This window comes from Silurus meridionalis, chromosome 4, assembly GCF_014805685.1.
Source record: "Silurus meridionalis isolate SWU-2019-XX chromosome 4, ASM1480568v1, whole genome shotgun sequence".
Lineage (NCBI taxonomy): Eukaryota > Metazoa > Chordata > Actinopteri > Siluriformes > Siluridae > Silurus > Silurus meridionalis.
The window spans coordinates 29,088,961-29,113,573 of record NC_060887.1 but is presented as its reverse complement, the minus strand read 5'-3'; the positions used below and the strand labels follow the sequence as shown (position 1 = coordinate 29,113,573).

The 24,613-nt window shown below is 37.0% G+C and overlaps 3 protein-coding genes across 3 annotated transcripts; 2 read left to right on the top strand and 1 right to left on the bottom strand.

Annotated features, from left to right (window-relative positions):
* The first annotated feature begins 1,693 nt into the window (after nucleotides 1-1,693).
* On the top strand, nucleotides 1,694-5,880 carry LOC124383877 (TBC1 domain family member 30-like). The gene is made up of 2 exons (XM_046846222.1): nucleotides 1,694-2,226; nucleotides 4,763-5,880. Exons 1-2 carry the CDS (start codon nucleotides 2,016-2,018, stop codon nucleotides 5,290-5,292), a joined length of 741 nt encoding a protein of 246 aa, XP_046702178.1. The 5' UTR covers nucleotides 1,694-2,015; the 3' UTR covers nucleotides 5,293-5,880.
* A 2,736-nt stretch (nucleotides 5,881-8,616) lies between these two features.
* On the top strand, nucleotides 8,617-17,166 carry nub1 (negative regulator of ubiquitin-like proteins 1). Its single transcript, XM_046848077.1, is given in 16 exon segments — nucleotides 8,617-9,071; nucleotides 11,268-11,426; nucleotides 11,513-11,577; nucleotides 11,692-11,756; nucleotides 11,920-12,087; nucleotides 12,429-12,517; nucleotides 13,082-13,106; nucleotides 13,109-13,187; nucleotides 13,274-13,460; nucleotides 14,550-14,657; nucleotides 14,782-14,934; nucleotides 15,462-15,608; nucleotides 15,736-15,745; nucleotides 15,748-15,812; nucleotides 15,959-16,154; nucleotides 16,590-17,166. Coding segments are annotated over 16 exon segments (1,794 nt in total). The 5' UTR covers nucleotides 8,617-8,954; the 3' UTR covers nucleotides 16,751-17,166.
* A 118-nt stretch (nucleotides 17,167-17,284) lies between these two features.
* Nucleotides 17,285-19,696, bottom strand: crygn2 (crystallin, gamma N2). The gene is made up of 4 exons (XM_046848078.1): nucleotides 19,654-19,696; nucleotides 18,848-19,096; nucleotides 18,517-18,662; nucleotides 17,285-17,745 (listed from the first exon to the last, which is right to left on the bottom strand). The coding sequence occupies exons 1-4, from the start codon at nucleotides 19,672-19,674 to the stop codon at nucleotides 17,610-17,612; spliced, it is 552 nt and encodes a 183-aa protein (XP_046704034.1). The 5' UTR covers nucleotides 19,675-19,696; the 3' UTR covers nucleotides 17,285-17,609.
* Nucleotides 19,697-24,613: the final 4,917 nt, after the last annotated feature.

Below are 24,613 nucleotides of genomic sequence, written 5' to 3'. Positions count from 1 at the left end.
TAGAAGACTGGATAGATAACTTAACAGGTAGCCAGTGTATAGATACAAGATCGGGGTTATATGGGGTGATATATCACATATATTGAAAGAAATTAAAGTGACTTGCACAGAGGCCTGACCCCAGTGAACACATTTGCAATCATTTGGAATTTCAACTTTACCTCAGGTCTTTTTGCTGGACATCATTGCCCATCTTCCTTAATGATCTTCTGACAGAATGAGCAAATCCCCACAATCATCCTCTAAAATCTAAGCCTTTTTAGAATGAAGGTTAATGCCAACACCAGGATTAGCATTTTTTACAGCAATACATTGAGATATGTATTACATTTGCATGACTGATTAACATTATTAAAAGTGACCAAAGCAGTTTTAACTATGTCATAATAGTTTATTCCCTTGTAAACCTTGTTTATGAGACATACAGAGACATACAAATACAGAGCTGTTCCAGTTATTTACTTGACTAATATTGTGCAAAAATGTGCATGCCCTTTTTCCAAAACGATTAAACTAAGAAGCCTCCTTCATTTTCATCACATTTAAACTTATTAATACTAAAACAATCCATTTAGCATGAATGTAATATAAGTTATGTAATTTTGTTTTACTTGTGTCACGTGACTTTTTCAGGTGTCTCCTGTTAGTTTTTTTGCAAATTTTTTTTTTTTTCATTTTTGCTAATTCCTATGGCAGTCATTTTTTTGACACTCACTGGTTGTTTGTGTCGGTACTTCTGACAAATCTGAATGTGTTTTAAGACTTAACAAAGACATGTTTGTGCATATATTTTAAGTCATTAGACATTATATAAATTTGCTTGATAATAAATTAACTATACCATGTCAGCAGCGGTGCAGACATTAGAGCTTCACTTCTGATTGAATAGGTTTAAAGCTCAGACTATGTTGTAATAGGGGTTCAACCGCAAAATTTCATGAAAATGCACAAAGAATTCTGGTTCACCTTATTTATTTTTTTGTACCCTGAAATGATCAGAATGCATGCTGTATGTGTGTATATCCTAAATAAAACAAACTTTTAATTACATGCGATAAGAATAATTGGCATTGCCTACCTTTCACTGTCAGCTCAGGAATTACTTCAACAGTGCTGTGTCAACACTGTACCCTAAACCCCTCAGGAGAGTTTATTCAATAACACATAATGAAAATTAGGTATAAAGACCATTATAATCTACCACACTGGAAAATCCAGCTTGGCTAAAACATCTTTCCAGCTTATTTCTTTCTTGGCTTAACTGATTAATATATTTTTAGAATTTCAATGCCTAACTTGAAGAAGAAGAAAAAACAGATTCCATGTTTGTAGGTGTAAAGCAAGAGGCACCACTTCACTGTGCATGTGCATGGGGTGTTTTCTGAATCAGATAAATATGAGAATTTGAGAAAACAGTCAAAAGTGAGCGTTGCATTGCTCAGGTTATATTTCAGAACTTTTTCAGAACGTCCCATTTTAATCGTATCAAATTTTTGATTGATTGTGATGTTCATATGAAGGCCTTTCAATCTCATTGAGCCATCTATATGATTCATAATGGATTATTTGTGTGCATGTAAAAACTTTTACCAAGTCTATAAACCAAGTTTACGTCTTATAACAATGATGATAGCAATGATGGCAAAACATGACACAACCACCTGTGTGAAGAAAACAATACAACAAATTAGCAGCAGAATGACTGAACACATCACAAATACGTCAGTAAAAGCATATAGTTTTTTGTCAGGGTGGAGGGACTTGTCACAGTCCAACAACTGGTGATGAATTGCAAGCAGTTGGTTTCTTCTTAATACTGTTAAATAAAATGCAACCTTTAATTGCCCTCCTTTATTTGCCAGTTTATTTGCACAGCCTTAGTGCCAGTGTGCACACTGTACCTCTATCTGGATCCATTCTCACACAGAGGGCAAAATCAGGCTTGTGGCTGAGTTGTGTGCGAATTGCCTGTGGATCTGAAGCAATTAGATGAATGTAGACTGCAGGGGGGCAGGATGGCGTCTGCGTGCTGCCCTCACTGGCCATGTCCGTGTGATCAGCTCCTCAAGTCGGCACAGTTCAGACAGGAGACGAGCAGCGAGGAGGAGGAACCCACCGACACAACTTGCGTCCCGACAAACATGGATATAGCGCTTTTAAAAGAGCAGTACAACTCCATCAGGGAGAAGCAGAAACGCGAAACCAGGGTGATCTGTTTTGCAAAAGGTAAAAGGTTTTACTACAAATATTTCTAGGGAAAGAAGGAGAGAGAGGATTCCCAGCTTCCTGCTACTGAACTTGCTTATAACTTTCTGTTGCGCCACAGCAGGTGCGAAGTCATTTTCTTTTATGCATCAATATTATTGTTTTATACATCGAAGATATTTTGAAAGCTTTTCTTATACAAATAATACCTGAAATTAACAACCGGATCTTTCCACCCAGTATGCAATCCGGTTCAATCCCATACTAATAGTGTCCATAGATTTAAAGGTTCTGATAAAAATCAATGGATTATATAATCTATATAATCTGTATACGTTTTATCCATCAAAGGCTAAAGATTTGAAGTCTGCTTTGAAGTATTTGAAGTCTGCTTTGAAGTCAGGAAGGTTTTTTTAGATCTGTAATGGCGTCCAAAACATTTCTTAAGAAATTCCTGAAGTTGTTCCTGCCTGGTGTATTTGCCACGCGCTTACAGATCACTTCATCACATGTCAGGAAAAAAATTGGGCAGTTCTTCAACTCCTGTCCAATGGCCTCCATTTTTTTTAATGGCGTAATGAACAAAAATGACACATTTAGAGGAATGTATTGTTTGTAGTTAAGGATCAAATATGAATGTACTGTCGGAGAAATCTCTCATTTTTTATTTAATTTTTGACGCAGATACTATATGCACAAAACATTTATAAAAAAAATTTATACAAAAATAAACATTGTCATGTCACTAAATCATTGTCATCGACCCACAATAACCAATATAGAAACTTATTGGAGTCTAAATGCTTAATAATATTTTAATGGTCCCCATTGGTGTTTAGTAGATACCAAAATGTGACCTACAAGTTGCCAAAGGTGTTTTTTTGGTCCTTAATGGAAAATAGAAAGCAATAATTTACAAGTAGAGACCTACAGGGGCCATTATTGTTTTCCTGAAAGCCAATACAATTTCCATTATAGCAATTGAATCCATTCTTTGAGAGCTCTGAAAGTTTGTTTTTCAGCAGGGAAGATAAGCAATAGGCAATACTGTAGATAGAAATGCACCTCTGTTCAAATTGCAGGGTTTGTGTTCAAATCAAGATGCATCATGGCAGATTTTCTTTTGCCTTTGTGGAAATATTTTAGGAAATAAAAAAAGAACAATAATAATTGGTTGCTTTGTTACAGCTCTAGGTGAATACCAACTTAGAATACTTTGAGGGGATCTTCTGTGTACATTCCCTTCATATCATTTCCTATGTTTTAAATAGAATTCAGATCTGGGTTTTGATGGAGTTATTTCTTCTTTGTTGACTCTGGGTTCATGCTTTGGGTCGTTATTGTGCTGAAACGTAAAATTGGTCTACATCTTCATATATCAAACAGAGGCCTGCAGGTTATTGACAAAATAGGTTGGTATTTGGAACGTTACATGGCTTAAGTAGAGCACCAGTTCCAGATGAAGAGAAGCAGTCTCTACTCTTCTGGAAAAGCTTTCCACTAGAATTTAGAATGTGGCTTTATGGGTTTACCAGTACTCATATTTTTGCAGCTTCTTAAATGCTGATGTAGGTTTCATATTTGTATCTTTGCCACATCCTTGAATAATGTTTATCAGTTCTGTAATGTCACTGTGGTGTCTCATTTTCCCCATTTGTTAACAATGGCCTTCAGTGTTCCATGCTTCATATGATGTGTTTTTTTTTTTTTTCCCGTTTTTTTTCAACAATGAGATCTCATACATGCTTGGTAAGCTCTTTCTGGATTGTGGCTCCAGGAATTGGTTGACACCAAGATGCAAAGAATATCCTACAGCAACCAAATAAACCAATGTTTATTTGCGGTTACTTATAATAATGCTGATGATCATGTGTTTAGATAATTACTTCTAAACATGACTTTGACTGTGATTTAACCATTTCTGGATGGTTTTGGAAACGTTTCTCCCTTTTTCTTTTCCCTAATTGTTCCTATTTGTTTTTTAACTTGAATTCTGAAGGTTGCTACTGTATATGAAATTAAAAGTGGAAAAAGATTTGATGTGATTTTCTCTTGACATTAAAAAGCCTGCTATATTAACAGGTGTGTAATTTTTCCATCACTGTATGTACAGTGTTGCAATAAATACCAGTTATGTGTATTTATATATATATATATATATATATATATATATATATATATATATATATATATATATATATATATATATATAATATATAAAAATACATTTCGCTGCAGATAAAACATTATCAGTTGAGTCTGAATGGTCAAGTAAAAAATGTTAGTTATGTAGTAAATAATTAATTAGAAAGCATAAAAAGTGCAAACAACAAAACATTGAATTCATGGGTGTACTTTTAATATTAAAATACACACAATTATGAACAATTGACTTTGTTTTACTGAAACTAATCTTCAAATCCTTTAAATGCATTTTCATTGACTTTAAGAATGTTATGCAAACTTGCACTCCTGTATATTCTAGGTCGGGGACAATTTCTTGTTATTGTGTGATCTTTAACCATAATATCTTTCTATGACCTATTTTTCAATCCAGCTGCATCCACCAATGAGGAGATCGCTGGCAAATCTCTGGTCAACGTGGTTCCCATGCGACAGGCTCGACACCCCCTTATGAGGCAGGCATCTGTCCAAGAAACTCAGTTTGACTTTGTAAGGGATCTAGACAACGCCACGTGGCGCACACACCTGGGACTGTACCGCAGGGCCTGCTCGATTCCTGACACCAATCGGTTTCAACCAAGCAACCATAAAAACAGCACTGGAGACTCAACCTCAACAGATATCACTGTGCACAGTGTGGAGGTCACAGATTTAAGTGATTTGTTATCTGAGGACTGTGAAGGTTATGAAAATAGAAATCATGTATGCAGCAAAATGCAGGAGGATTGTGAATCTGAGGGCTTCAGGAAGTTCTCTGCTCCTGCAGTGGTTGCCAGACAGTCGAGTTGTGGGAGCTACCGGTCCTCTCATACACCTGTGAGTTCATACTATCCCTTCCCCCAGCTCAAATGTCCAAAGAAGTCTGAGGCAGCACGTAGGCTTGGGCTTTACTCTTCATTCTGAAAACATGTAAATGCAAAAAAGACTGTAATGTAAATGCTAAAAAATGTTGCTGCCATTCTTTTTTCCAAAAATACATTTTTTCAACAGTTTACCAGCAGCAATAAAATGGAATCTTCTTACATGCATTCATCAAAATGGTTAAAATGATCAAATCATCTAAATGTGCTAATTCTGGGTTTCATTAGTGATCTATTTATTTCTGTAGTAATGGTCTGATTACAATCTTTTTTTTTTTTTTTTTAAAGAATTTGTTCTGTTTATTCATTTCTTCATTTCGTGTGTGTTTTAGTTTTCTCAGTCAGCTTGTCTTTCAGTCAAGTGCACTCTGTCAGTATTTTCCTGCCTCTGTCTCTTAATGAAGGCAAATCTGGATATTATGCTGGCAAAATCATTACCTTTTGATAGGTCCTGTTTTGAATAAAGAGTTGAATTAAGGCTATGCGTTCGCTGTGAAAATGTGAAAACTCCTACCTTTTTATTTTTTCACCTCAAAGCAGTTCATATTATCCCACTGTAGTAAAGGTTTTACAGAGCTGCCTTGCTTAAGCTCACAATGTCAACATATACAATAAAGTTATGGAAAGGCCAGTCCAGTAGTGTATTTTGTATGTTTAACAGATCTGCAATTATAATTATTTTCTTTTTAAATTAGATGGTTTTAACACCTTTTTTTTTTGTTTTAGGCAAATAATCAAATGCTTAACAATACAAGTTTAAGCCTTTAACGCTCAGACAGACTGTGACAGAATATGAACAAAACAAATTGTTAGATTGTGCTTGTTTTAAATAGTAACTTCTCCATAGACAAAGACTGTACTGTAGCATATTTCAGCCGAATAAAATGTCCAAAAATATCAAACGTTACTCTGGAATTTGATAATTTAGAGACTTTTTGACCAGATTAATACTCATATTGACTTTATGGGACCTCAATCTGAATTCATGTGACATACAAATCCCACAGATTGGAATTTGCATATTAATAGACTTTAAAATCTGATTATGTTTAGTCATTTGCATGACTTCTAGATCATTTGAAGGCAAAGTAACACACCTACATACATACAGTACCTACATACATACAGTATTTATCAAAAGTGGTCAAAGGAAGGAACAGCGGTGAACCAGTGACAGAGTCCTGGATGGCCAATTGATATTGATGCACGCAACAAATGAGCTACTGTAGCTCAAGTTATAGCCTATATAGTATAATATATACAGTACAGACCAAAAGTTTGGACACACCTTGTCATTCAAAGAGTTTTCTTTATTTTCATGACTATGAAAATTGTAGATTCACACTGAAGGCATCAAAACTATGAATTAACACGTGGAATTATATATGGAATTATATACATAACAAAAAAGTGTGAAACAACTGAAAAATGTCATATTCTAGGTTCTTCAAAGTAGCCACCTTTTGCTTTGATTACTGCTTTGCACACTCTTGGCATTCTCTTGATGAGCTTCAAGAGGTAGTCACCTGAAATGGTCTTCCAACAGTCTTGAAGGAGTTCCCGAGATGCTTGGCACTTGTTGGCCCTTTTGCCTTCACTCTGCAGTCCAGCTCACCCCTAAACCATCTCGATTGGGTTCAGGTCCGGTGACTGTGGAGGCCAGGTCATCTGGCGCAGCACCCCATCACTCTCCTTCTTGGTCAAATAGCCCTTGATGCCTTCAGTGTGACTCTACAATTTTCATAGTCATGAAAATAAAGAAAACTCTTTCAATGAGAAGGTGTGTCCAAACTTTTGGTCTGTACTGTATATATATATATATATATATATATATATATATATATATATATATATATATATATATATATATATATAAATTCTGCTGTTTGTTGCTAAGGAATAATTGATGGCATCCAGACACTGATAAGACTTTACCTCGGTCTCAACAAGCTAATAATACACATCTGGAGACCATACTTTAGGTAAGCATTGTCCTGAGTGAAAGTTGTTGCCTGTCTGATTGAAGGGGTCTGGTAAATCAATGTTTTCATCTGTTTTTTAATTATATAAATACTGCAATTGTTCTGTATGTGTTACTCATTTTATTTTCACAATCCATGCTTTAAAATGGTGGCACTGGAAATGCTTCAGGACCAGACATGCGTAAAATCATCGCAATGCGTTTATTATTGTTTTCTTCCTTGAAATGGTCTATATAAACCGACCACGCATAACATTATGATCGGTGAGTGAATAACAGATAATCTTCATCATGGCACTTGTTAGTGGGTGTTAGTTGTGGAATAAAGGCTGGTCCATGTTGTCCAATCCAACAGACAAACTACTGAAGCTCAAATTGCTGAAGAAGTGAAAGGGTCAGGACTGTTTTGGCAGCAAAAGGGGGGCCAAAACAATATTAAGCACCTGGTTATAATGCTATGCCTGATCACTGGCCTGGTCAGTGTAGGGACACACTGCAAAAAGCTACTACTCTCAACACTTAAGTAAAAAAAGGTGCATTTGTAAAATGAATGGCTTGACGTTAACACTATTGTTATACATCTTCGGCTATTGATATTGAGTTGGCATTTATATTGAAGGCCAGGTAGCCAGAAAAGCTGTTGTTTTAAAGTCATGGCCAATCATATTGATGTCCAGCCATTCAATCTCAACAATACACACACACTTTCTAAGCATTACTCTTATAAAAACAAACGTGCAATAAAACGTATAAAATCGTCTAAAACTGTAAAGGAAGATATATTGTAACAAAGATATAAAATAGGCTCAGATTGTCCATCTCCATGCAGATCTCCAGGTCTCTGTTGTTACTCCGCCCCCAAGAATATTTTCCACATCATTGGTTTGTGCAAATCTCCGATTAAACAACCTTTTTTTGTCTGTCCATTTTTTTCTTTGTTTGTAAACAAAGCAACAGTTAGTACGAGCTGGAAACAGCTGTTTATGCAAAACAGAGAGCTGCATCCACTTCCTGGTACGTCACAGAAATAAACCCCTCCCACATATCGTTAGAATCCTGTACTCATTGGCTACATTTTCCATCAATCGTTTCTATAATACTACAGGCTTTTTTATTTATTTATTTTACCACCAAGATGGCGTTTTTATGCAAAAGTTAAGCCCTGGTATCTCAAGCTGACACTTTTGGGCCCTTGAGAAAGGCCCTTAACCCTCTGTGCTCCATATATATATACATATATATATGTATATGCGAAGAACAAATATCACTGTGCTGTAATGTATACGTGACAAATAAAGGCTATTCCGTGATCCAAGCCACGTGATTGACTTGTGCTGCGCAATCCTGCGTTAAACTCCCCGGTGCGGGGAAAACTGCGCATGCGCAACGCTCTCACATACAGGAAGTAAACATTGTATGACGCACTCGGAGTCGGGGAGGTCAGGAGCTCATACAGGAATAATACAATAAACTTTAGGAGTAACACGGGTGGAAATGACAACGGAAATAATCCACAGATTTTAAACAAGTGAATGAATTGTGAATGTCTCGGGTATATTTAGATCTCGGATATCGGTGACTTCGCTGCGTTATATAAGCTTGTTATTGAGCTAGCTCGAGCAGACGGGGAATACCCCCCTGCACTGGCTCTACTAGTCCTTTCATTTTCTCTTTGCCTTTAGACGTGATTGTGCTCTGATATTACAGCTTTAGTGTGGGGGAAAATGGCCGAGCAGGACATTCAGACGAGGATCATTGCAATGCTCAAACAGGAAACGATTCAGCTCTGGATTCCTCCTTATACTACAGAAACTGGTGAAGCTGGGCATGAGCAAATGCAGGTAAGAGAGATTAAGAGAGAGTGATCATGTCGATTTGTTGTTTACTTCGAAACTATATCATCTACAGTGTTGCGTTGAGGTCATCCAATGCCTATATCACCATGTCACAATAAAATGCTACACACATATTACTGTAACATATTTTTTAATCAGAATCAAAAGTGTGTTGACACACACAAGGAATTTGGTTCCAGTTGTTACTGACTCTCAAAGTACATATAAAAATAACACTATACATTCAGCTTGGACTATACAAGACAAAAACAGACTATACAATACAGATTTATCTGTATGCAAAAGGAATATTTTTGCTGATAGGTTACAGTACATCCTATTGTTTTGAGCAAGATGTTGTCAATAATTGTACAGTTGTTGATTGTTATAATTTACCCTTTTTGGTTAAAACATCATCTCACCAGCTGAGACAATTCAACAAGAAGTACTGAATCTCTCAGCCTGTGTACCTCACATAAAAAAAGCTTTGAACCAGCATCTTCATCTTGCCTCATGACATCCATGAGCCTGGCACAATGCTGTCTGTCTGTTCTACAGCAGGCTCCTGGTGCTCGGGGAATGGTCCCATCATGACCCTGACCATGATTAAATACTTATTAAAGAGGAACCAATTTGTGTATATTGGTTGTTCTGCCACTGACTGGAAAGTTTCTGTTACTGTGAATGATTAATGTGTTTAAACACGTTACTGTCGTTACTGTTTTGCAGTGGTGTAAAGTATCTGAGTGAATGTACTTCATTACTGTTTTCTTTGGCTACTTTTTTAGTTGTACTGAGTAACTGTGCAACTTTTACTCTCGGCTCAACTACATTTATGATTCAATATATGTATTTTCTACTCTGCTTTTTTAATTAACTGACCATTACATATTACGTTTTGCTGCCGTGGCGTATTTATTCTGCGGAAGAAGGGATATTTACTTTAATTGTATTTGTCCATTGAATAATAATAAAGGTTCTTCTGCTTTGTGATATGAAACTGTCATTTTTATTTATTAATTAAAAGGTACCTGAAATACCTTTTTAATGTTGCCTTATTATTTACTTTTAGTCTTTTTTTTTTTTTTTTTTTTACTTTTTGTTTGTTCTTTGTTTTATTTGTGCATACTGAAGATTCTGATGTGTTGGTTAATACAGTATTAAGGTGTACAATGTGATTTTATATCAGTGGTCCCCAAACCCCGGGCCGTAGACCGGCACCGGTCTGTGGGTCAATTGGTCCCGGGCCACACAGAAACAATACACAACTTACATTATTTACGTTTTATTTATAATCTGATTCTAAATAATGATTTATTTTGGAAAATTACCGAATTCTCTCCTCCACATGTGTCTATGAGTCACTCTTGATGCATATCATGATGCCTCGGTCACATGTCTTACCTTCATCCGCCACCTTCTTAAAGGGGCTGCTAACACATTATACATTACAGCTAAATTCAAACCCCCAAGCGAGCAAAATAAAAAAAACAACACAGTGGATTCACGTTTTTATTAGATTTAGAAAATACCAGTTTTAATGCCGGTCGTATCATTTTATTTTGTTGTATTTATCCGCCACACGTTAAAGGCCGGTCCGTGAAAATATTGTCCGACATTAATCCGGTCCGTGGTGCAAAAAAGGTTGGGGACCACTGGTTTATATTTTAGGAAATAAAACCTCACAAATCAGCTGTGTTTGGCTTGTCAGTAACATGTGTCTTGGTGACGAGGACCTGTGCATCTTTAAGCCTACATTTAAATTCTCATGTACTGTTCAAACTAGAAACTCTAAGACTTCTACTCAAGTCATGTTGGAATTAGTGACTTTTTACTTGTAATGTAATGCAGGTACATTTTACTGTACTTTTACTGTACTTTTACTCAAGTGTGATTTTCAGGAATTCTTTTGGTAGTTTTGATGACAGACTGGCACACAAATAACATCTGATCAATCCTAAGGTGGTTTCTTTCCATTAATGGATGGGACAGACACATCGTGTGAAGTGATAAATGGAATACAAACTGTAATTGCTTCTATAAAATATGTACCGGATGAACAACCCGAAGGATGTAGACACAATTCGAAATATGACACAACTGAATAATTTGTCTTTTCTATGACTAATCCATCACTGTGGAGAGCTGTACAACTGACTTTTTATTAATGACCATCTCACTTTTATACTTTTTCGTTTTTAGGAGCTCGCTGGGAAATATTCCCAAGTTTTGGGATTCCCCCAGCCTGATATGGAGACCGCTTTGGAGGAGATAAGATTACAGGCTGTGAGAAGAGGAAGCGGAAACAAAACTTTCAAGGAGACAAACATTGCAAATCTAGATTTCATTCTACCTAAAAAGGTCATTAGAGCGCTGCAAACATAAAGTGTATTATACTAGAAATGGCAACCCAAATTTTACAGTATATCCTGTGTGTCATCTCATAGGGTCATAAAAGGAGACACAACATAAAATCAAAACTGGATATTACTGCTCAGGATCTCATAAATAAGTAAGTCTAGCTTTCTTTCTTTTTTCTTTTCATTATATACAATTGCACCAATCGCCCAGATTTTTGAGTCCTGATTTCCCCGTTATTTTAATTTTCCTTTTTTTTTTTTTTTAGGATAAAAGAGGAATGTGAACTCAAACACATAAAGCTGATTGTTAATGGGAAAGTTCTGTCTCCTGGTGTGTATTTCACTTACCTCATACATATATATATATATATATATATATATATATATATATATATATATATATATATATATATATATATATATATATTCACTTTGATGTGTGAGAATTGGGGAATATTTTGAGAATATTATTTTCACCACGTGCTCCTTTTCAGATAAGCGGCTAGATGAACAGAATGTAAAGAACAACAGTAAAATCATGGTGCTGAAGTTAAGTGAACCAGAAATAAAAAAAGAGATAATGGAGGTGGAGGAGAAGATGCGTTCTAATGAAGAAAGTGTGCAAAGAGTTCAAAAAGGTTTTCAGATCCTCTCAGAAAGAGGTGAGTACATGAGCTTTTGATCTTGCACATCCAAGAGTTTTCTACCAACATCGTACACCCTCTTTATACATAGTGAGTCATGTGGAGTGTACAGTCGTGGTGAAATTAATGTTGTAGGTGTCATATGGTTGTAGTTATAAGCCTGTTTGACTGGTAACTGTTCATGTCACTGTTCATATTGAAGACAGAGAATCTAATGTGATGATTGTAAGAATGTTTTTGAATTCTCTATACTCAATTACAACAAAAGTCAATCTTATCACTTTGAATGCATTTGCAATTTAATGATTTTAATGATTTTAATTTTCCATTAACATGCCCAGCTTCTCTGCACTTTTCAGATGGTAGTGAGGATCCAATGACAACTCCATTTCTGGAGATTGCAGATCAGAAAGGCAACCCCATCCAAATCCCACTTGATAAGAAAAAGGTGACTGAGTCCCTGCTGTGCTATGTTCTCTCTGGTGCCCTACACATATACAGTACATTTGGCAATACGATTTAAGGCAAACTGTTTAAATAGGACAGTAATCTATCCAGGTTCAGTAACTTTAGAACCCTATAAAGAAACATACATTATTTTACCGTAATTTCCGGACTATAAAGCGCACCCATATATAAGCCCCACTGAATTTTACAAAGATTTTTATTTTGAACATAAATAAGCCGCACCTGTCTATAAGCCGTCTACACTGAAACTAATTTACTTTACACAGGCTTTAAAAAAAGACACGTTACACACTGTGTAACAGGTGAAATATGTTGTGCTTCCTATAGGAGCATAGCGGTATTTTGGGAATAGCCTGGCACTGCATTTTTCCGCTATTACTGCGTGTGTGCAAGACGAGGATTATGTCCTTATTATTTTCTGATGGGGTTCAAAACGTGGGAAATAAGTAGCGGCTTATAGTCCGAAAAATACGGTACTTTAGTACGCTATATGTTATTTAAAGCCGATTCTGCTTTAACTTTTTATGTGTTTGGGGTGTTTCAGGCACTTATCCTTGCTATGGGCTTCCATGAAAAGGCAGAGCCTTAATGAAGCAGAAGGAATATAACGAAGCTCTTTTTTACCTTCTTCAAGCAGAAGACGAGTTCAGGTACTGTTCACTACAGCTATGTTACAGTAAAATAAAGCCAGCTTGTATTTGACTTATGATTGACAAATGAAATGTTTTACATGTAGAAAATGTAATTCTGCGCTTTTGACCACGGTGGATAACTATGCAGTGCTGCAGCTGGACATTGTGTGGTGTTATCGAGCTCTGGAGGCACTATCCTGTTTGACTGATTGCAAACAGAGACTGCAGCAAGCTGAGAATTGCTTCCTCAAATGCTATGGAGAAGGGCAGACGAGACTGCAGAAAATCAAGGTTTTTCACTTCATCCTCTTTAATGTACAACAGGAAAAGACCAACAGTGCCAGCATTCTGAATTTAGTAAACTGAAGCACTGCACAGTTTAAAGTGCTACAACTAATAATGCTTTTCAACCTAATCTTTGATTATTTTAACATACAGTTCCAAAAGTATTCAGACCCCTTTACTTTTATCAGACTTTATAAAAAAATTTGAAAAAAAATTGTTTTGCCATGAATATGTAGGAGAATTACCCATTATGTTATTAAAAATATATTTATTAATTGTATATTAATTGTAATATATTTATTGAGTTTATAAGATTTTATTTGTCTTTTCCCACTACAGGGTGAATCTTATTATATATCAGCAGATCTGCACAAATATATTTGATACAAATTAGGTTAAAAAACAACTTTAAAACGCAGAATGGATTAATTATTGTCACAGTACTATGAGCAGTTATAATAACATTATTTATATAATATTGTAATTCCTATCATTTCCCATCGCTACTATTAATTTATATAATCGTGATCAATTGTTTTCTAAATAATACAGTTACCAATTCTTTTATTTCCAAATGATTTAACAGACGAGTGGGCATATACGTTTTTCTAGTACAGGCTGATATATGGCCTGCAGCACAGTATTTGGATCCAATTTGCCCCATTAAGTGAAGTAAAATCGTTTTCAATAACAGCTCTATTCTACCACTAGGGGGCATAATAGAGCAACAAACATTATTTGACCAAGAAGCCATCAATGTCTTTGCCACTCTCTGGTAAAGAATTAAGTAACTAGGGCGACTTTTATGTCTTTTATTTATCAAATTATGTGCAATTGACATTTCCAACTTTAGTATTTTGGGGTATTTTGTGAAGCTGTATAGAGGTGGGGTGGTGGTGGAGGGGTATTGGGAGGTAGTGAAATTGGAGTCTGGTGTTCAGAATGTAACATTTTAGATAAATATTTAACACATTTAAGATTTAAGAGGGATTGATGTTACTGTTAACTGTATTTAGTGTAATATGGATTGTTTCCTAAAATGTGTATGTCATCCTTGATTTAATTAACTAGTAGTAATTCCTGCTTGATTGTCAGGGGAATACAGGTGGAGAGGGGGTTCTGTTTCTCAGGCTGTATCTTCTCCAGAGTCTGCTGGTGTACCTGGATGGCAAAGAGAATCAAGCGATTACAAAACTCAAGCAGGTGAGTTTGTAATTTTTTATTATTATTTTTTTTTATTCAGACACTGTTGCCCATGATATAATGTTTGGTAGCCACTTTTCTTAGAGAAGCTGTGCTGAACATTGTCTCTGCCTCTTTCTGGAAGAGTGAGGAGCTCTACAATCAGCTGTCTCTGGATCAAGAGAAGATGAACCAGCTGCTGAGTATGGGCTTCACAGAGCAAGATGCACGCCTGGGTCTGAGAGCCTGCAGAGGCAATGTGGAGGCTGCTGTGATGCACATCACTCTCAGAAGAGCTGTCAGAGATCACACACACACACACACACACACACACACACACACACACACACACACATATGCTATTTAAGGGCTTCCCATTAAAACAAATCTATAGCTTAAAGATAGCATACGGATTTAAAAACATATTGTTATAATTTCCATTCCTCATACATGACAAATATACCACATCAAATGTTCATTATATCTTCTTACAGTGCTTTTATTCTAAAACGTTTGTGCATATTTCCATGAAAAAGTCAGATTGTGCCTCAACAGCACACATCTGACTAAAACCACTGTTTATTGTCTGCATTATTTATTTGAACAACAAAAATTTAATTTACCATTTACACATTTTGCAGCAACAACAAAAAAAAAAACACTGCACTGCTTAAGCAAATATTGTTTTATAAACTAAATGAAACCACTTTCTTGGGATTTATTGGCACTAAAATCTACTGCATGATGGGCCACTGCTATTCAGTACACATTAGAGTTAAGAAAGCTATCTGTAAACTAGTGCCTAATTATGGTGCACTCTCACAGGAGCGGGAGGAGATAAAGCAGAGGGAGAGAAATAAGAGAAGGCAGCGGCTGGAAGCCATCAACACCCTCGTCGAGCTTGGCTACAACAAGAAATCAGCAGCCAATGCCCTCCATAAGGCCCATGGAGATTTAGATGAAGCGTATAGGGTATGACCTGACATGCATGTTATATCATTAACATAGCAAACTTAAATTCTTTGCTGCATTTATTAAAATAAAGGCATTTTTCTTAAAAATGAACAAGATTTCTGATTGTATACCTTTTAACGCATAGATTCTGCTGGATTGTGTGAAGCCAGCAGCTCTAGGATCCCTCAGCCAGACACAGACAGACAGACCAAAGTGGATCAGGTAAAGGGCACCTAATGAAGAAAAGATTAAAGTTTGTTTAATAATGGCTTTTGACGTCCTCATTTCTGTCTGGTTCAGTTTTTATTTATTTTTGTTCAAGCGGACACTATGCATATATCATGTCTTGTGTGTTTGTGCAAGTGTAGATTGTTTCCTTCGGCTTCCAGAGGGAGGAAGTGGAGGTAGCTCTGAGTTTGGTTGAAGATGATCAAGCTCAGGCCATTCAGCTACTCCTGGATAACCAGGGTATTATTCCCGCAGTGCTTCGGCCCCCTTCAGCTCCGTCCTCGGCTCCATCCTCCTCATCAGACGAGCCAAGCACTTCCTCAGAGGACTTAACAGGTCAGGAGCATTTATCAGTTGAAGGAATGTACAAAGTTTTTAAAGTCAACAGGCTGTTAAGAGTACTTCAGTGGATTTTTTTTTTTTTGTGTGTTCTTCTTTCTCACACCTGTAGCATATGTGCAATTATTAGAGATCAAAATTTCCGTGCGCTTAATAATTTAGACACTTTAAATAAACATCTACATCAATGAATTACTGAACACTTATATGATAACTGTATGAAGCAAAATCAACAGCATCTACATTCCATTCAGCTTGAAAGAGCAAACAATAACTGTGTTATTTCAGAAAATCGAGACCCTTCCAATTAATTTCTTATGAATTGTAATTTAGTAATAGATTTTTTTTTTTTAATCGATTTTGTTTTATTAGCCACAAAACAAGACAGATGTGATTAAAACTGTGCATTAAACACACTGTTGTCATGTTCAGCATGCGGGACGAGCCCACCCGACAGTGAGCTTGTGAACGAGGTTCTGGAATGCATCCCCCAACATGAAGAGGATTACCTGGATGTGAATCTGGAGGAGGAGGCTGAGCTCATTGCTTTAATGAGATCTTATCTGGAGAAGAGCTCTGCAGTATCCATCTGAAGTGCTGCCCCTACGTATTGTTGTGTGAGGTTAATTTAGTGTGTGAGGATATCTTTAGAGCAGTCAGCCATTAATTGGTTTACTTCCCAACTACTTTTTTTTTTCTATCACATTAGATTTGTTTGTTACAGTAATAACTTAATTTTAAAGAAAAAGTGCAGTGTTAGTTTATATGAATTGAAACAGGCGATTTTTACTTTTGCATGAGGCATTGCTCTTTACAATAAAGTCTCTAGTAGTTATTTTTAGATTTATCACTGATTGATCAACAATGCAGGATATTTGAGTTTTGTGTCGAAATAATTCATGCTTCTAAACATGTGTTCAGCAGTCTTTAATCATGCAGTGTTCTATAAACTGTTCAGCTTGGTTCAATTTTTGTTAAACATGCAATAAATTTAGATTTGCACTCCTTACTTCTTTCTTCCATCCTTTGAATTGATATTACTTTTCAGTTCTTCTGAAAATCATTCAAATTCTTTTTACCATTAATGAAACTAGTGATTTATAACGTGTCTCTCAAGAGTCACCATTATTATATTGCATTTAAAATTTCAAAATGATACTTAAGATTTAATTATATATTCTTGATTTATTTTGTTGTTTGAGCTTAGAGTCTATTCAGTCTGCTAAGTAGTGTTATCGCAGTCAGATGGAATGTGGTTTATGTACCACCGTGGAAAAGCTCATCTAGTCTTATTGAATGCATCATAATGAGACAGACACATTTAATGAAATACTGTCTTTTTGTTATAATACTCAGTCATTTATTTTACATTATATGAGTGGGAATTGTAACAATCTGTGGCCTGGCAGAAGGAGGCATGAGTGGAAAGGGCTGTAGAAGAGAGTTGGAGGTTTAGAAGTAGTTGACGATTCTGCGGATGGACTGGATGTTGGGGGTCTGGGCCTGCCACTCATTGTGGCTGCAGTAGTTTCCTCTCTCCACGATGTACATGCGGCCACGGAAGTTAGGCTCCTCATACATCACCCAGCTTCAGCCAGAAAACATAGAATGTTATAAACTGTTTTGTTAAATGAAAACATGCAAATGAAAAATAAAACAAAAATTTCTCTTAAAGTGAATGTTAGTACAAACTACATTATTCTGAGAGCAATATAAATGATTACTGGTTAAAGTTTTAAGTGGTAAAAGAGAAGCCTAAAAGAGGCGTTTATGGTATCAAAATGTTTCGGTTTTGCTCTGTATGTTGTCATATATCATATGTCATAGGAAGCTAATGTTTGATTGGATTTCTGGCCGATTCAATATTTTAATTATTATAATCTTTAAAATGTAAGCGTTTCCTGAAACGTTGCATGAGCTCGACCTACACCAGGAAATGCTTTATCAGAAATGCTATTCAGACTTAACTTTTAAAATTTAGATTGGTATCTGTCCAGTAACACTGGATACTGCATACTCCCATTTGTATTGATTCCATGCATGTTAATGGCTTCATTATAATTTTAATATAGAACTCATAAATATCTTAGTAACAACACCTCTATCAGAGTATCAAATTGTAATATGAACGTAATGAAACTGTTGGGGTGGGTTTGATCATTAATTCATCTCCAGCTCCCATTATTTATTTTATTTAACATGGGAGATTTACTACAGTCTCATCTGGCGGTTAGGCTGTAGTGGAATGCAGTGAATTACATCTTATTTAAAGATTTTATGCCATGAAAAGAATAGTTTTTCTACTCATTTTTAGTGTTATATAAAAGATGATGAGATTCTCACTGTGTGTGGCACTTACGCTCCATCTCCAAACACCCTTACAGAGTTGACACAGGGCCTGCCATAGCCACAGCTCTGCAGGAAGGGACAGTCTTCACAAAGCTCCATACAGTGACCTGAGTAGTTGCTTCCATCGTACAGCTCGATCCTGTAGTGCTCTCCATGCTGTAGAACAGAAACATACATCATACATCCTCCTTCACCTGAATTCTTCTAAAAGGACATGGATTAATACCAGCTGGTTTTGCTTTAAATGAGGATTTTAATTCAAGGTTACAAATTTTTTCATTCTTTTTTTATGATGTGAAAGGTACAGTTACTCTGTCTGGATAGTCAGGTGAATTTCTTACCATCCTGACAGTCCTGCAGGAGCCCATGTGATCATTGTGGGAGTTCCAGCGCTGGAACTCCGGGTACTCTCCACGCTCCAGGATGTACTGCTGGCCCTTAAAGTCAGGGTGGTCGTAGCAGGTCCAAGCTCCGCTCTCCACACGGATTGAGTTCACCCTGTTCATAAAGCCACGGTCCTGGAAGTTATCGCAGTCTCCAAACACCTCCAGCTTCCTGCCAGTGAAGCATCTTCCCTCGTAAAACACTATCTATGGGGAAGGAGCAGCAGGTAGTGTGGGTTTAAATATCATCATCAAGGAGGGAACAGTAAACAGAAAATTTCGTTTATAGTGGATTTGGACAGATCCGTATTTTACATCCTGATTGCCGGACCATATCTTTATTGCACAGTTGTTGCTAGGGATTTTTTTGTGTGTTTTTGCTTTAGAAGTTATTTAGCTGCATCTGCAGATGTGAAGAATGCAGTTTTGCTCCAGTAACACCTGGAAAATGCTCAAGGATGCAAAAGTCTTGCCACAGCAATCAGAAAAACATATTCATAAACTCGATATTTTACATTTTGTTAATCTCCTTAATAGAAAAATCATTAGAAGCTAGCATCAAAACACAATGAAATATCAATTTGTCTGAAATTATGTTCAATTTAGGTGCAATGATGACGTGAAAAGTGTCAGTCATTTCAGGACCCATTCAATCAATACCAAATTCACAGATTTCCATCAGTCAGTGCATTAGGATGCTGAATGAGACTGTATTCCCATGACATGTGATGATGTATGTGCTCCTGATTGGCCTGGATGCTTACCTTTCCAGAATACTGTGACATATTTCCAATGGAGATTGTCCAACCTGACCCACACGTATGAAAGTGTGACAGTAAAACTTTTGGACACCGCAATATATACGGGTGGCCGTGTGTGTAACTGTATCGCGATGTTTGCCCAACAAAGGCTCCACAATGGAAAGATTATGGCTTTTGCTGTGGTGGACGTTTTCTGTTCACGCTTACCTCTGCTGATTCTGGAGATTTGGCTCAGAGCAGATCAACAATAGATTTTGCTTCGCTTGACGTTGTGCCGTTAGCATAGGCCACACTTCTCTTTACAGCGTTCAGTTCACGGTGTGAGGATACTGAATCCTATATGCTATTGCTTGCGGATTGTGCCAGTGTAACCGTGGAAACCAGGTGGTGGGATGGTAAAAAGGTGTTAACAAAAGTAGAAAGAGAAAAGCTCAAAGCTCTACCTTGACCTTTCCTCTCTCGTTGTCTTTGTTCTGTATGCATTACAGTTGTAACCTGGACAGGTGCAGGAACATGCAGGTGCAAGGTATTTCGAGATATTTTTATTGATTTGCTTGTTTGTTTGTGTGTTGAAGGAAATGATAACGTGCTTTTTTCTACACTCATTATTGTAATACACTGATCACTAAAAAAATATGCTTATACATTTATACATTTACAGCTATGAAACAAATTAAGAGACCACTCCAAATGTTTTATTCCAACACAGGCACACCTCATTCTGCTTAATGAAGCACTGAATAGTTGATTACCTCGATCAAATCTTATTTAATGAGGAAAAGTACAAAAAACACTGCTGTGGTGATCATTATCCTCTTGCAATAGAACCAGCTGGAAGCAAAAACAGTGCTAGTAGTAGCACCTTAAATGTAACTGAAATCAAATAAAAACTAATTGCCATTCCAAAAAAGTGAGAAAAAGAAGGGTTCAATTTACTGGCAGAGGGATACAGTAAGTTAACAGAGATGATGACCACATTATTCTAGTGTCACTTAAGAACAGTAGGATGACATCAAATGACCAAAAATAAAAAAAGAATGGCAAATGGCAGTTGGGGTGAAGTGCGTGGTTAAGACAGTTTGAAACTATAAAATAAAAAAGCCCTTCTTCAATGAAAAGCAAAAGGTTTGCAAAAGACTATAAAAATTGGATTGTAGAAGATTGGAGTGAGGGCTTCTTCTCTGATGAGTCCAATTTTCAGCTTTGCCCAATACCTGATCGCCTCATGGTTAAACAAAGACCTTGAAAGGCCTACAAGCCACAATGTCTTGCACCCACTGTAAAATTTGGTGGAGGATCAGTGATGATCTGGGGAAGCTTTAGCAAGGCTGGAACAGAGCTCTTTCATCTTTGTGAAAGGCGCATGGATCTAGCTACCTACAAGGTTGTCATGGAGGAAAACTTGCTTCCTTCTGCTCTGACAATGTTCACCAACTCTGAAGAGTGTTTTTATCCAGCAGGACAATGCTCCAGGCCACACAGCTAGGTCAATCAAAGTGTGGATGAAAGACCACCAGATCAGCACCCTGTTACAGCCAGGCTAATCTTCACACCTGAACAATACTAAAAACCTCTGTAATGTGATCAAGAAGATAATTGATGGTCACAAGCCTTTTAAAAAAAGCCTAGCTTCTTGAATTTTTGTGCAAGGATTGACATAAAGTCATCCAACAGCAATGTGAAAGGTTGGTGGAGAGCATGTCAAAACACATGAAAACTGTGATTAAAAATTTAGGTTTATTCCTCCAAAGCAATATTTGAATGAATATGAACTTGTTTTCTTTGCATGATATGGGGTCTAAAAACACTGCATCTTCTTTGTTATTTTGACCATTTGTCTTTTACTGCAATTATTCTCTGAATGACAACATGTTTATTTGGTACTTGGGAGAAATGTGTCAGTAGTTTATAGAATAGAACAGAAATGTTCCTAAAAATATATAATTAATTTCTTTAATAACCATTGGATATTTTTTCAGAGCTGTATATACAGTATCTCACAGTGGTGGGGGGTCAGGGCCAGCAAAGCCTTCTCTGCTGGCCTAAACACTATCAGAAGCACTGACCTACATTTACAACCTAAATTCTATTATTTGTTCTATGAAATTGTATTAATTTATTCCCAACAGTTTATTCACTTCATTTCGTAGCATTTTTCTTGACTGCACTGCTTCCAGTATGTGTAAAGATGTTAGATCTTATTTGTTCAATCAGATTTCAGCCTCTATGTGCTGCCATGTCAATCTAATCTGCCCAGGGCCTTCAAAGTCTGTACTGCTGGCCTTTTTACCTCAGTCTCCTTAAGAAATAGCTCTGTTTCTTTAACCAATCAGATTTTATATTCGCCTCACAAGGCAGCTAGCTGGCCTAGAATAGCGTCAGCATTTTTCCGTCCTCTGATTGGTTGGTCAGAGAGAAAATGTTACAGCCAAGTTCGACTAGCAAAAAACGTGTGTAGCGCGGCACACATTAATACATCTGAGTTAGACTTTTTTTACGCCTATCGAGGAAGAGAAATTTATTAGGTCTCGGATATACTTAAAAATCAATTTTCAAGAAAAGCTAGACATCGTGAGGAGGTCGGCCAACCCTGAAGCTAGCTAGCTTGTCTCAGCCCAGGAAAGGGTTTGTTCTCCACTTCCAGACCAGTGAATACGAGCGGTACCACTGGATTACAGCCTCTGAGGAGCGGTGCAAATTATGAATATGCATCTCTGGTGAGTAGATTGTATTTTTTTTTACATTTTTATGTTTTTGTAAAGTTATTAGACAAATATTGATGCTGAACTGCTCCAGGTGATGTAGGTGGCACAGTTGCGGTTGTAGTGTAGAGGTTTGGAGCTTGCTTTAGTAAAATGGTATTCACGCTCCATATGTGAAATTCTCTGTAATGCCTATGCGTGTTTGTATTGTATTAATGGTTTCTATAATTGCGACGTGATAGTGGTGGTATTAAGAGGTGGATAAGGTCGGGGGAAAGTCCCAACTGAAGGCCCAGGTACCAAATGCACAGGTCTTCCAGTCTTCCAGTCCCCTAATGAGGAGCTGCCGGATGTTTACCTTCCACTTAGTGATGCCCCACAGGTGCTGAAAAGGGTTGAGGTCTGAAAACATACTTGGCCACTCCATCACCTTCACCTTCCTCAGTAAGGCAGTTGTCATCTTACTGGTGTCTTTATTTATTAATTTTGGGTATGTGTTTGGGGTCGTTATTATGTTGGAAAACTGCTGTTTAGCCCAGTTTCTGAAGGGAGGACAGTGTGTTCTGCTTCAGAATGTCACAGTACATGTTGGAATCCATGTTTCCCTAGATGAACCGGAGCTCCCCAGTACCAGCATCACTCATGCAGCCCCAGACCATGATGCTACGTCACCATGCTTGACTGTAGGCAAGACACAATTTTCTTGGTTCTCCTCACCAGGGCGTCGCCACACATGCTGGACACCATCTGAGCCAAACAAGATTATCTTAGTCTCATCAGACCACAGGACATGGTTCCAGTAATTCATGCTCTTGGACAGGTTGTCTTCAGCAAACTGTTTGTGGGCTTTCCTGTGAGCCAGCTTCAGAAGAGACTCCCTCTGGGACGACAGTCATGCAAACCGACTTGTTGTTGTGTGTGGAGTAGGATCTGAGCACTGACAAGCAGACCTTCAGCTTCAACAACCTCTAAAGCAATGCTGCAGGACTCATGCATCTGTTTTTTACAGCCAGTTTTTGCACCTGACGCACAGAACAAGGACTCAACTTCTTTGATGGACCCTTGCGAGGCCTGTTCAGAGTGGAACCCGTCTTGAAAACCTCTGTATGACCCTGGCCACTGCACTGCACTTGTTTCAGATCTTAAAGCCTACGCCATCAACAATCTAATTCTCAATTCCTTAAAGAACTCTTTACCATGAGGTGCCATGTTGAACATACAGTGGTCAGTATGAGAGAATTGTATTTAAAGCACCAAATTGTAACTGCTCTAATACAAGACACACAAATTTGTATGGTCCTGACATGCAGACAAAAACTAGCTGCACCGCCCAGATAATTCATCTCTAGCAGAAGCATCAATATTAATATTAATAATTCAATTTATTTTTATTTGTATAGTGTTTTTTAAAATGTACAATCATAAATCAGCTTTACAGCGCTAAAGTGGTTATAAAGTTGTATAAAATAATGTGTATGTTTAGTATTTATATTAATTCATTGTGTACATTTTTGTACATTTTTTATGCATTACAGTTTTCCTGGTGATTTGAAATGAAGGCAAATTGTGTTTTTGTGCAAACCTAATGGGAAAAAACCCCAGCATAAATATATAAATGGTTCATGAAAAATATTAACAACAGTTTTATATTGTTTTGGCTAACCCTTCCTCACCATGTCCAGCTTTTCTTAAAAAGCCTTTCTTGAAAATTTTCTTGTAATTATATCTGCTCCCAAATCAATTTCTTCAAATCAATGGAAAGCAAATACAGTATACAGCTATTAAATCCACATGAATATACAGTATTTAATCTTGTACAGTTTGCTACAGATGCGGATGGTGAGTTCTGACTATTGCGCTCTGTACCATAAAATCAATGAACGTGAAAATACCGACATTATTGTACACCTGCTAAAAAGCCTCTGAAGAATATTTTGTTTGCAATATTTTGTTTACATTTTTGCTACTGTTCACTGTCTCGTTATAACATGTTTACTGGCGGAGCTATTTTGTGTTCTGTGTATTGTCTTGCACTGTCTTGTCTTGTCTTTGCACTGTTTGCACCAGGTTGCACACATGCACTTTATGTGGCGAGGACACGTATTAGTCCTTGGCCCTGTGTTTTTCTGTTTCAGTGATTGTTGTTTATGTTGTTGTATGTAGCATCAGGGTTCTGGAGGATCGTTGTTTAATTTCACTGTGTACTGCGTCAGCTATATATATGGTTGAAATGACAATAAAAAGCTTGTTGCCAGCATGAA